Source organism: Chelon labrosus (assembly GCF_963514085.1).
Source record: "Chelon labrosus genome assembly, chromosome: 12".
NCBI lineage: Eukaryota > Metazoa > Chordata > Actinopteri > Mugiliformes > Mugilidae > Chelon > Chelon labrosus.
In genome coordinates, this window is record NC_140345.1 from 2,927,222 (window position 1) to 2,940,674 (window position 13,453).

Below are 13,453 nucleotides of genomic sequence, written 5' to 3' on the forward strand. Positions count from 1 at the left end.
GATTGAGCTGCAGACAAATGGTGAGGTGACTGTTTTATAATACAGTGTGTGTTTATGTGTGTAGCTGACACTGAGACTGTGGAAGCTCACATGAATATCAGGCCTATTCTGAGTGTGAGTGAGTCACAGAAACACTGTGAGGCGTCTGCGGCGTTATTTATGTCAGTTGACTGTTTGCATGTAAGTCGACTGTTTGCATGCACTTTTTTTTCTGTCTTTTACATGTGCTCTTGTGAGCGTTTACGCATGAGTATCACTGGTGGATACATGTGTGCGTGTGTGTATGTGTGATGTCTCCTATTACGCGAGACTGGGCGTGGGAATGTGTGGAATGCCGGGTGACGTCAATGGTGACATTCCCGGGGCCCTGAATCCCAGGACAACAGCTGAGAACGACAGATTCGAGAGAGGAGGGTGGATAGGAAGAAAGAGGGAAGAACAGAGGGAGAAGAGGAGAAGAGGGGGAACGAAAAGACATTAGAGGAGTGGGAAAGCCAGCAATGAGAGGAAGAGATGTGGGCAGAAAGAGTGGAAGAAATTTGAATAGTGTGAGGAAGAAAAAGGATATATAGAAGGGACAGTAGAAAGAAGGAGAAGATGAATAGAAAAGTGAGAGAAGAAGCGGTGCAGAGATTAAACGAGGGCATGTGGAGGAAGCCATCCGAGTGGATCAGGTCACCTGAGCCGAGCTCTGGGGATGACAAGGTTTCATTTTTCGAGACACGAAGGAGTCGTGACGCTACAGCGAGCTGCAGGAATTCTGATTCATCCACAGTGAAACACAGACATCCACCTACTACCCAGCAATCTTCTTCATACAACTAACAACTAAAGAAAGACCAATAGTAGTCAGCCACGAAAAACCCACTGTTAAAAATGATTACTTAAAAGTTAACAGTCAATGGTTGATGAGATATCTTACTACTTTAGACCAAAATGATCATTAAAGCAGCTCTTGAAACTCATCTACTAGTCAAAACTACACCAAGTGACTTTAAACAACATTCATTTATTGATCGAGGGAGTATACACTCTTTCATTAATAGCCTTAAAAAGTAATATCAATATTGAAACTTGGCTTTAGTGTATTCCTCTTATACAGTGCAGGGGAGTTAATACAAGTATATTGATTCCTTTTGGCCCACCTTACCTTGAGACAATACGTTTATCAAGTGGATAAAGGAAGAAAAAAAAACACCTTTCCGCCATATCTATTACTATGGGCTGGCTGGCAGTATCTATCCTGGCTAATGGGATTTAAGAGGGGAGCTCTGGCCAGTGTCAAAGTCACCTCTGAGGAGAGTCCTGTGCCAAGACAAGGGACAGTTGGATATGGGGGCAGGGAGGTGGTGAGTCGAGTGGGGCGGTAGATTATTCCAGAGAGCAGACGAGGGGGAACAGCTGAGAGAGACAGGATGAAAGGGGGGAGGTGCGGATAGAGGGAGCAGATGAAGACGGGAAGCAGTCAAAGTGAAGAGAGCTGAACAGACTGCTGTTTGGGGCCACTGTGGCAGTAAAAATGGGACATTACTGAGTCCGACTGTTGGTTTTGCGAGGTTATAGATAACGGGCCAAAAAATCAAGGCGTGGGGAAAGAGGATTTCTGACTCTGCTCATGCAGTTCGGAGAGATCTTGAACAATGCTTTTAAATAGCTTCCAGTTCAAGATGTGACTACTACATTTCTTTAAGCCTGACTAGTTACCAATTAGTGAATCACATGATGTCTGTTCTCCGTTGTTGGGAAAAATAACTGGTCAATCATAGCTCTGTATGCCAGGAATAATATAGACATGTGTACTGTACACAACTAGCTACTGTATGTACATAAAGGAACCTGTTACATTGCTCAGTAAATGGTGAAAGTAGCAATCTTTGCATTATTGTATTCTTCTCTGCAGCTTACACAAATGTTGGGTACAGATTCTGTATATTGCTGCACATTGTTGCACATATTTCAATGTATTTATGTTTGTTAAAAATACATGTAGATACAAGTGAGCAATAGAAAAACAAAGTCACATGCCTTGTGTATGTACACTTAGAGATAACGATACTCAGTAAATGGGAACGTCTTCTTACATAAACAGCTGTCTGGTTAATATAAGTTAACAGATAATAACAGGTACTGCACGCCTGTAGCTTTGTAATAATGGGGTCATACATGAAAGAAAATGTTATTTCACTTGAGAGACATCTGTATTTATTTGGTTTCTACATATTTCTGATGGATTTTTAATCATCAGGACAACATTTGCACCAGGTCAAGTTGATGAAAATGATGAAACTTGATGAAAATAACATTAGGGAGACTGATTGTTTAGGGCAAAACAAAGCTAGAGAACCACCCTCCAAAACAGATATCAGCTAGTATGTCAGGCTGAATGTACAAAGTGAAATGAAATGGCACTTCGGTCTGATTAAAAGGATGTCCCAGTTTTCTTTTCCTTTACCTTAAAGGGACAATTCACCCATTTTGTTACAAAGACAGCTCACATGAAAACTGCCCACAAAAGGCTGCTTTTGAGGTCTTAAAATGTGATTATGAATGTCAGCAGACTCACTTTCAGAGGCTTTTGTCATATAAGAGATGTCAGATTTGAGATCAGGTTAGAAATATTGCCAGAGTTTCAAAGCGTACAACATTTTGTTTCCAAGTCACAACTCAGAAACAGCAACCACACAAAACAAGAGCTTCATACAAGTTGTTTTCGACTGCTGTCAGTAATTTTCCTCTTTTCAAACGCTCTCCTTTAGTTTCTCGGCCACAACCTGAAACTCATTCTGTTCTTTGGACTGTTTACAAGCAGCTTGTACTGTGACCCTCAGCTGTCGCCAGTTAACAGGTGTTTTAGCGCAACTGTGTTTGAGCTGCTGTGTGAGTTGTGTGCATGTGGCCAAGCCTGTTGCCACACATGAAATATTTTGCCTTGCTCTGCCAGTAAGTCAGAATCAAAAAATCATTTCCCTTTTAAAAAGTCAGGCTAAAATACAGAGAGCAGAGTGGATACTATACTGTAGTCTATTGTGAGCATGTGTGTTTGTATCAGCACAAAATGATTTCTTTCCACAAATGTGAAGCATGAGAAAAGAAAAGATTAACTTACGGACTGGGCTCGGGCATGCTCCATTTGAGTTCCCCAAATCTCCTCCTAACAGAGCACCTAGAACAGGAAACACACCTCAATCATAAAAATATGACACTTTTAAAGCAATCTCATTTTATCAAGTACATCTTTAAACAAAAAACAACTTTCCACTGACAATCATCTCACTCTCTGAAGGATCTTAATTGGTTTCAACTGTGAGTTTCCAGCTAGTATTAAAGCGTTGATTTCATCAGTCCTCAGTGGTCCTTGAGTTATGTTGTGAGTGGGAAAAATCATGTAATTTTAAACTGAGAAAAGATGAAGCCAGCCGATCATCATCAAGAAGCATTTAAAGGTACAGGGCAGTTAGCGAAACTGTCAACAATGATACTACTTGTTAAATATCAATGTTTACTTACGATCATCAAGACAAACTAAGGCTATACTAATATTTTCTCCTGTCCTTATCTGTTCTCTGTGTTTCTGGGTTTGAACCAGGGCCAGGTATGCTATTGACAGTGGTTTAAAAGTTAGATTTGGTGGAAAAAGCGTGGCTCTCCAAAGAATCTGGAGGGCATGAAGGTAGAGTAAGAATGAGCAGAGAAGATCGGATGGTAGATTTAGTGGATTGTGGCAAACACAGGGCTTTATTCTGAGTTTCCCTCTCATACATGCAATATAATGTATACTACTACATTTCTCTTTGAATTTCTAAGTGCAGAAAAAGTTACAGTATGTCAAACCTATAAAGAACTGTCAACCAACTCTACACTAGTTTTAGAGAATATTTTAGCATCTTTTTTTTTTCATTTCTTGTTCTGCAAATTTACAATGAATCTTGTTAAATATGAATAATAATGTCATATAGACATCATAAAATGAAGTCTATGTTGTGCTTTAAAATGTCATTGTAGATCTATGTGTTTTTTTATTAAACCAAATATTCATCAGCCATATACTTTTGATTTTCATTCTAGCAAATGCTAAGCTCACTTTCTATTATTTTATTATTTTTATATATTATTTTTCCGACATGGCAATTATTTTCCCTCCTGTGCTGCAGATTCAGTTTTTGGATTTTCAGAAAGCCAGAAACTCCAGGTCATTAGTGTTGACTGAAAAATATCTGCCTGGACAGAGTCACGGAAAAACACCAATAAGCAAACACGATGAACCCAATACATCTCTGGTAATGTGGGATGCATAGCAGGGCAGGGCAGAGCATTTGCACTGCCGAGGTTATGAGGGGAAGGAGGGGCGGGGGCTGGGGCGTCCATTACTACTACGTTAAACTCACTTGCCTCAGAGAGCGGCATGTTATGAAAGATGCTGTAATGCATTTGTTGTGCGTTACATCACCTAATTCTGACTTACAATGAGATTACGCTGGTCGGAACAAAGCTTGATAAGTAACCTTGTCTGAGACGCAAAAATGGGGCACAAATCCTTTTAGTCAGAGGGTGAAGGATTGGTTTGCCACACAGAGGCAGGGGGCGCACACGGGAGTGAACCCGGCCGTGGTCAAAGAAATGATGGATGTCTGTCATTACACCCCGTGCGCACTTATTTGAGCAGGCAGGAGTTAACCAGACTGACTGAGCATGAAGGCTGGACAGAATGTCGATAAACAGACTTCTTTGGTCATTTTGCTGCTTGTTGACTCAGAAAATTCTCTAGAAAAGTGCTGCGGTTACATAAACGGAGGGTGCACCTTATGAAAAAGGAAAAAGGTCTTTAAGTAGCTGCATCGCCATGACAACCTTGTCTATAAAGGTGGCTCGTGTCTTTTAAGTTACAGGCTTTGACATGTATAGAAGATGCCAAAAATGATGACAGCAAACTGCAGAAAAAGTAGGCCAAACACAGAGAAAGTGTACCGACAGAAGAACAGCACTCGCGAGTTTAAATCGGGATTTGAGCCCCATATACATAATACAGTGTTGACAGATGCCGCTAATTGGCATTCAACACAGTACGACCCATATTTACAGCAGAGTTAGCTGTGGTCGAGCAGCTACTTCAAGACCTCTTTCAGATGTTTGAGACTGAGGGATTATTTCATGAAACTGACAATAAGTGACAGACATTTACAGGCTATGTAAAGCTGAAAGAAGGGCTTATACTGATCTGTTCCTAGAATCCTACAGTCTAAAAGCTGAAAATGTGTAAAATATCTATATTTCTCAGGCTCAAATGAAAACCTGATCATTCATTTAAACAGAAATCTGCGTACATTCATTTTCTGAAAATTGTCTCCATTTAGTCTCCAGCGCTTGTCAGTCAAACAGCATGGGTGGCAGTCTAAAGCAGTTTTTCTTTGGTTTTCTTTTGAAGAAGTTTTGAAGAAGATTTTGTCAGCGCGGCTTCTTTCTTCTTCAGTGGCTCTAAAACTGCTGTCGCTGTTTTCAGAAATGCAAAACTCATCAGCTTCTATCAATTGCTCTGTTTTTAGAACTGCAAATAGAAAAGCTATAACATACTGTTTGGATCAATCAGCTGTGAGTGTTCAAACTGGATGTTTATTTATATGAAAATGCCACAGATCATTGATTTAAACAAGTACACGCGCTGCGAGGCCGCACAGAAACCAAAGCATTCCAGCTGTGTTTCAGCAGGTCTCTTACCTGCGCTGGCTGGTCGCTGTGGTAACCCTGGCGACACGGTGTTCCGCTGCAGAGTGGGTTGCTGTGGCGACAGGAGGCGGGGATCTGTGAGGGTGGAGGTGACAAAGGAGGTGGTGGTGACCAGGGCCCCGGCAGGGTTGTTACTGAACTGGAGGGCCGCCGCTGCGTTCTGATTGGATACTGGCACGGTGACTGGCATGGAGAAGGTTGGCTGTGGGACTGCGGACTGGTGGAGAGACAGGAAGAGGGTGGTACTTAGTGAGTGGCCATGTTTACACCCCTCACACGCACATACAGTAGATAGACAGTAAAGGACAGGTGATCAGTTAGTGATCAGCAGCAGCGCAAACAAGCCCACATGTGACACACACACAGTCACACCAACACAACCAACCACAAGAAGAGTCTTTCCAAAACGAGATAAACACAATTTTGGAAGAAGCAACTCTCTAACTTTTACATCTCATGATTTTGTGAAACATAATGTTTGTTTTTTACATAAATTATTGTTTAAGTCATTTTGCTAGTGCTGTATCCATTCAAACTTAAAATACTGCAGACCTCTAAAGCTTATTTAAGAAGAAATGAATCTTAATAACTTTTTGTTCAATTTAAATAAGTGTTAAAGTTAAGTCAAAGTAAGCTTTATTGTCAGTTCTGACACATGTGCAGCACATACACAGGATTGAAATTTCTTTCCTCAAAGGCCTACGGTGAACTAATGATTGAAATTTTTGAGTAATTTCTGCCAATACATATAGATCAGGTCACTGCAAAAAAAATTAAAATAAAAAAATATTAGGAAATACTTGAAACAGACTAATTTGCATTGGATTTTGTTCTCCTGCACTTATTATTTTAGGAAACTCAAATATAAAAATAACTTAATAAGAGGGTTTTGTAGTATAAAGACACCTTAAATAAATGACAGTCTGTTTTACATTATATTGTGAATTAGACTTTTCATTCAATAAAAGTAACACAAATGACTTCACTGTTGTGGCAGAAAACTGACCCAAGGTTATCATCAGGCACATTTGCATTGAATGGAATCAAACATACAAAAAGAGTAGCTGGAAACTGAAAACTGTTCATTTAAATAAAATGAGTATCGCCTCGTGCTTTGGAAATGAACCCCTCTCTCTCTCTCACACACACACACATACACATAGTAGCTCAGTTTTAGCATGCAAAGTGACTCGGTGGAAAGGCCAAAAAGCTGTGTCGACTCTCGTGTCTCATGCCAGGTTAAACTCTTGTCGCAGCGGCAGGTTATTGCATCGGGTTATTGGTGACATTTCATAGCGTGCGCGTCACATTCCTGCAATATCCCACCACCCCCACTGATGTGTGCTCATCACTGGGAAGGTTATATCCTGCAGAAGCTGTACTAAGAAAGCCTCAACGTTTCCTTACACTGCTCAGGTCTGCCACAATACCTGAAGACATACTGCTTGTCTCAACTACAACGATGTACTTTTTAACTGGTCTACCTTGTCATCGGATTTGATGAAAGTAAAGGACCAGACAGCCCAGGGTGCTGAAAAATCAAGGGCAAGGACCTGAGGTTGTCCAGCCAGCCGACCCATTTCACCCTGTTCCAACTCAATCTGAAATAAGGACTTCTATATATAGAATATGGGCCAGTGCTGCACTGTACTGTACAAAAACTGCCTGGGACCCAGTTTGATGCTGAGGAGGACGAGGGCACCTTCCTGCCCTTGATCTCTGCGTCTTTTCCTTCTGCAAGCTTTTGTTATTTTTCTCTGATTTGGGAGATAGCAAGGAAGGAAAACAGAACAGACAAAGAAATAAAGAAGAGTGAGCTCTAGCTAGGTCTAACTAAAACTTTATTATGTTTGATAAAACTTTACTCTAATTCTCTGTAATTGTTAACAGCCAACAAACTTCACAGAAAAGAACTAAGCAGTTTGGTCTTAATTATAATGGAAATTTGAATCATGTTAAATACAAATAAAGAATAACTATTCGTTTTATTTATTTAGATTATTCTTCCAGCTTCTCCTTTTTTTCTAAAATGTACAAGTGGAGGAAGTCTATTTTTCCTTCCAACTCTCTTCCAACTAGAATCGGCACTTCTTTTCATTAGAAATCCTTCATCTGATCCAACAAAATGACCCTTGTTCAAAAGGAAGCTAGACACAACATAAATGTGTCTTTGCAACCATTCCAACTGTCTGAGATCTCCAGTTCACGCGTCCGACTGCAAAGAGGAAGTTTGCAAAGGAGAGAGCTGTAAGTGGTGACCAGGGAGGGTGAAGATAGCAGCTAACAGCACTGCACCACTGCACACTGGCCAAGCAGAAGGTGAAGGGAGGGGATGGATAAATGGAAGGGTGGATGGGGGGGGGGGGGGGGGGGGGTTAATGCAAAAGGGGAAGAGGTGTGTAGACACAGAGCATACAGTACTAGGAAAGATTTATCCTCACAGGACTAGGGGGTGAGTGGGTGATTTCAGTTTATCATGTTTCGCTATTTAGCTCTTATTGAAAGAAGATTACAAACAGGACTGGTTCTGAGCCTTTGCTGAAGGCTATTTTCATTTAGCTTGAACAATTCATTCATTAGTTTAGATGACCGTCTTCCCTCACGTCGAACTACTGTCTGACTAATCATATTGAAAATCTGTTAACCTAACAAAAGAATTTTTGATCTGATCTTTTAACTATGCTACTTAAGTTCATTTGACCAGTAATTGTTGCTGGTTAGGGTTAGAGTTACACCTGTAGATATACAGCATAAGCTACTGAAAAATTATGAAAAATTTGGACTTAACAAGACATTTGTTTGTGTGTGTGTGTGTGTTATACACCTAATTTTAACAAATCTACAGCCCGACCTCAACAGTCCTCTCCAAGTCTCTTTATTGGCAATTTGTAATGCTTTTAGCCGTAACTTGTTCAAAGCCTCTTCTCCACCAGACCTCCACGGCCGTGCCAGCCTCTGGTTGGCCTCTAGTATATCGATGACATAACTCCAAATTCTCTTCACTTGTTCTCTAAATGTGAATTTAAAATGTGTCCTCAACCTCTTCTGCTTTGCGCTACGCTGAGAATTAATCCGTGCCTTCGGCAAATTACAAGAGAATTTACATATACCCGCTCCAGCTCCATTTAACACCAAAGCTCCTAATTGAAGAGAGGAGGGTTAACTGGGTACTGCCACTCACCCTGTGGATTTAGCACAGAGGATAGGAACCGTATACTAAAAAAATACAAACAAGAAAACTGTTAGGTAAATAACTGACTAGGAGCTTTTCCAGAGGGTCATGTGAGGAAGCTCAAGGCTTCTTCTGCGCAAAGGGAACAAAAAGAGGGGAGAGAAAGCTAACCTATTTTCCCTCAGAGGAGCTATTTCAACAAGGGTGTGTTTCCTGGATGCAAGGGTAAATCAGAATGAATTAAACTCATGGCCTAGTTTCCCTTTCCTTTCCTCTTGTCCTGGAAGCCTTTGAAAGTTTTTCTATTTTCCTATTTCAACTTTAGGATTGTCGCATCCTATTTGTTAGCAGCTTTGGATGTGACGCAGAGGCAACACTGGGAACGTTTCTGCATTTAGATAAGCAGCTGACCAGTAAATAGATTTTAGTTGCTGTTTTGTTTAGCTTCCCCTCCCTCTGATTCACCTTTTGCTCCTTTTGCTAATATTTGAATAAAGATTAAAAAAAAACTAATCAGGATGGGCTCCCTGCTAAGCTTCTCCAATAGGAGAATTTAAATTGAAACTCTCGTTGCTCCAAACAGAAGCTGTTAATACTAATGTTTAGATTTGTGATGCTTTCATTGTGGGAAATGAAGAAAATTAACTAGACAATAATTCTTATTATATTCAAGGCTACAAATGTTCATTGATGATATTCTTGGTTGTTATTCTCCTCACAGAAGACCAATAGGAGTCTATTATTAGTACTCATTATGACACAATAATATTCTATTGAGGAAATGTTTTTCATCCATATACAGTATATGCAGTGCAGAAGGCGGTTTGATAACATGGACTAGGCAATAATGTCATGTTAATTATAGTGGCTATTTTCTATCTTTAAATATAATTCAGCTTTGCAGGAGAAAATATTGGGAACTATGTGGAAGGAACTTTAAATTATTATCAAGACAGTAGGGGCCAAAGTTGATCAACCAGATGTCTTACATTTGGCATTACAAACTCATCTGAGTACAATGCACTGATTAATAAAAGCCAAAAATCTGACCACTAAAAACTAGATTAGTTATGAAAGACTGTGCCATTAGCTCATGCTTTACTTGACATCCAGAATGAGCCTGAGCAGGAGACATAACAATTAGCTCCTTGCTCAAGGCCACCACAGAGGTGGTTGTTAAAAGGAAGAAATCTATTTCTTATTTAATTTCCAGACTCAGAATCTAGAGCCAGAAAAATGATCAGGCCAAGGACCCTCTGGCAAAAAAAACGCTGCCTTTTACCTCGCCACCACAGTGCCAGTGTAACATCAACAGATCAGTGAGCTCGGGGCTCGTCTAGCCAAGTGTCCTGCCCATTCTCCCTCACCACTCTCTCCTACCTCAGGAGGTATTTTAGTACAAGTGGGATTAAGCTTGTATATCCCGGCCCCTGGCTGTCACGCTACGGATTAGGATGCTGGGGTGGGGAGCGGCGGTTGGTGCTGTATGCTTCTGTTTGTCGGTTGCCCGTGAAAGGTGTGCTGAGCAAACCAGGAAGGCAGGCAGGCTGGCTGAAACACTGAAGGACAAGGTTGTGATGGGAACGCTGCTCACTAGGGGCGTTTCGGCTAGCATCAATCGACGTGCGCCAAGAGCTTTGGCTCTCCAGGGGTGGTAGATTGAATTCTAGCCTTCTTCTGTTGTGGCTTTCTCTTCTGAGAAAAGCTTTTAAGAGCCATTTCAGCTCACACAGCACAGAGCGACTGGGTCAAACTCAGAAATTCGCTCAACTGATTAATCTGAGAGGTGGCTCAATTTCTCTGTTAAGTGTGCTCTGATGTGTTGGCAAATTACTGCTAGCATTAACGTCTGAACGGTTCTGTGTTAGCTATACTTTTAAAGGAAAGGTAAATTATTCACCACATGATCTGTCCATCATTTTAGTTGTATTCTCTATCTTGCATTGTAACTGTAACATTCTTAAACTAGCACTATCTGTCCATATTCATGTAGCTTTTCATATTACAAGCAGTCTATAAATGTTAAGCAAAATGCTCATCCTGCAGACAGAACAACTGTCCAAAAAGGGTTGAACACAGGGTTTGTACCACCCTGATAACAAATAAAACTCCATCATAATTGAATTGACTGACAGATGACAATCACTGTGAAAACATAAGACTCTATTGGAGTAAAATAATAAGGGACTACTTTTGTGTGAAGGTATAACACCACAAATGTGATTTTAGGAATAACTGCTGTCCAACTCTCCTGCAGCATTTCAGTGAGACTGTGTTCCATCCCAAATGACCAATCAGAGTGGCAGACACACAGGAAGCGGGGCTGTAAATTAAGTGCAACTCATTAAAGTGACATTAATGGCATTATTGAGCACAGAGGAAAAAATGAATCACAGGGAAATTGGCAAAGGAGCGGAGTGGTAAAAGGGGGTTGGCAGAGCGCCAGTCAGGAGGCAGAACCTGGATAATGTCAGGAGCAGAGTCGGAGGAAAAGGACTACACTGGAACTAACCGGCCTCACTAACACAGTTAAAAACAGCCAGTTAGTAACAGCACCCTGACTTTCCTTGTGATGTCTGAATAATGTCTGCAATTGCACGCATCTTTCTTTAATGTTGCTAAGTGTTACACAATGGGTACTTTCAGCCAAGCAAGCCGAGTGCTCAAAGGCATGCTCCAAACGTGTTGATTATTACCATAAAACATGATTTCCCCCTGCAATATCGGTTGCTATGCCAACTTTTGTGAAAACCAGGGACCTAGTTAGCTCTCTTCTCCCTCTTTTGTTTATTCTTGTACATAAGTGAACTTGCAGAAGCATCAGAAACAGTATATTAAAACCACAATGCTCCCAAGGAAGCTCTTCACTGTGATAACAGTAGCTTCAGATGAACAATCACAGTAAAGCATGTCCTATTTGGTGCTACGCTGCTTTTTTTTAAGGTTTTCTTTCCGTCTTTCCCACAAAGTTATACATGTGCAGAGCCACACAAAAAAAAAAAAAAAAGACATCTCAGTTGTCTTTTTAGGAGTTTGCCCTCATCAAAGGATTATGTTACACGGTTTCCAGTGCACACCAGATATTTCAAAAACTGTCAGGAAATGCTCCTGAAATGAGACAAACTGAGTCAATAAAAATCGAGCCCAAATTTTGAACTGGAAACCAGATTAAGTCACTTCTCTATGGAAAATATTTTTACAGCGTACATGGGTTTTGAAGTTTTAAGCTTTGGATTCTGGATTCTTGTGATACTTTTTTTTTCACCATTTTCTGATATTTGTGAGAACAAACAATGAATTGATAATAGTCGCAATGATTAAGATTAATAAGATTAATTAACAATGCAAATAGTTCTAGCTTTAAAAGTTTTCCCTTGAGTTCCTCAACCTGGCTGCTCTGCCTTATGTTTCTTGCTCAGACACACACCGTCGTTTGGGTGGGGTGGTTGTGGGTGGTGATTTGGTGGGTGGGGATAGGTGCTGTTGGTAAGAGGTGAAGTAGAGAAGGTAAAGGGGTGGGGAATGGCAAAGGCGAGTGCTCTGTGAGTAGTCAGGCCGCCATCAGCAGCCGGAAACCTCCGGTTGTCCGGTCAGCGGCAGCAGCAAGGTACCAACATGAGGAGGGGGCAGGGTTACACAGAGTGGTGGGAGGTACTCACTGACAGCCTATAGTTCTGCATCATTTTATCAAACTCCTCGTCAATTTTTTTGTATTTCTCTTCAGTGCGAGGGGTGAGGGAGAAGGGCTCCTCGGGGTCTGGGCTCTCAGAGTCCCGGTGCTCTTTCTTGTTCAGAGCCTTGGTTCCCCAAACAAAAGAAAAAGAAGGCAGAGAAAGAGAGAGAGGAAGAGGGAGAGAGTGAGAAAAAGAGAGAGAGAGAGAGAGAGAGAGAGAGAGAGAGAGAGAGAGAGAGAGAGAGAGAGAGAGAGAGAGAGAGAGAGAGAGAGAGGTAGGGAGAGAGAGGTAGGAAGGTAGATAGAGAAAGAGAAGAAGAAAAGAAAGGGTAGGTTAGATAAGGTGACAAAAGTATGATGGTACTCACGCCGTAGCGTTTGAAGAGGCTGTCCAGGTCCTCAGTCTTGCGGTCATTTAACGGGCTTTGGTCGATGGAGTCGTCGCCGTCTGGCTCAGGGCTGTTGCAGCCATTAAAGCCTTTCTTTCGCAACGTCTGAAGCGATTAGAGAGGGGTAGAGGAAAAGAAGGAGGAGGCACATTTACATTTCATTTTTCATGCACTTTTTAGAATTACCACTTTGATTTTTGGACACAGTGAAACCATTTTCATTTATCAAACACAACAGTGCATCTTGAGTTCCTCATGTGTGTGACTCATATCACTATGTCACTGTATAAAAATGAAGCAGTCAAGGTCAAATCGAATAAAGGGAGTTGTATTTCTAGCGGCATCTTGTGTGAGTTAAAGGACTGCCTTCTGGAAAACGCCTCAACCTCTGAGAAGCCTTGATTGATTTGAGAGGTCAGCATTCATAACTTCTGCTGCCCACGTAAAAGCCAGTTATTACCACTGCATCTGCACTTTCTCACCCAGCAGGTGCTCTCA

At 41.2% G+C, this 13,453-nt stretch overlaps 1 protein-coding gene across 5 annotated transcripts in view; it reads right to left on the reverse strand.

Annotated features, from left to right (window-relative positions):
* mef2d (myocyte enhancer factor 2d) overlaps window positions 1-13,453 on the reverse strand; it is an 86,912-nt gene that overhangs the window by 20,033 nt on the left and 53,426 nt on the right. For 3 of the 5 annotated variants that reach the window (XM_084556554.1, XM_084556552.1, XM_084556551.1), the window contains exons 4-6: window positions 12,553-12,690; window positions 5,713-5,938; window positions 3,107-3,163 (exon numbers count right to left, since the gene is read on the reverse strand). In XM_084556554.1, coding sequence (XP_084412680.1) covers window positions 3,107-3,163; window positions 5,713-5,938; window positions 12,553-12,690 — 421 coding nt within the window. Of the gene's footprint in view, window positions 1-3,106; window positions 3,164-5,712; window positions 5,939-12,552; window positions 12,691-12,934; window positions 13,061-13,453 lie in introns of all 5 variants that reach the window. The other 2 variants (XM_084556555.1, XM_084556553.1) reach the window with 1 other exon arrangement.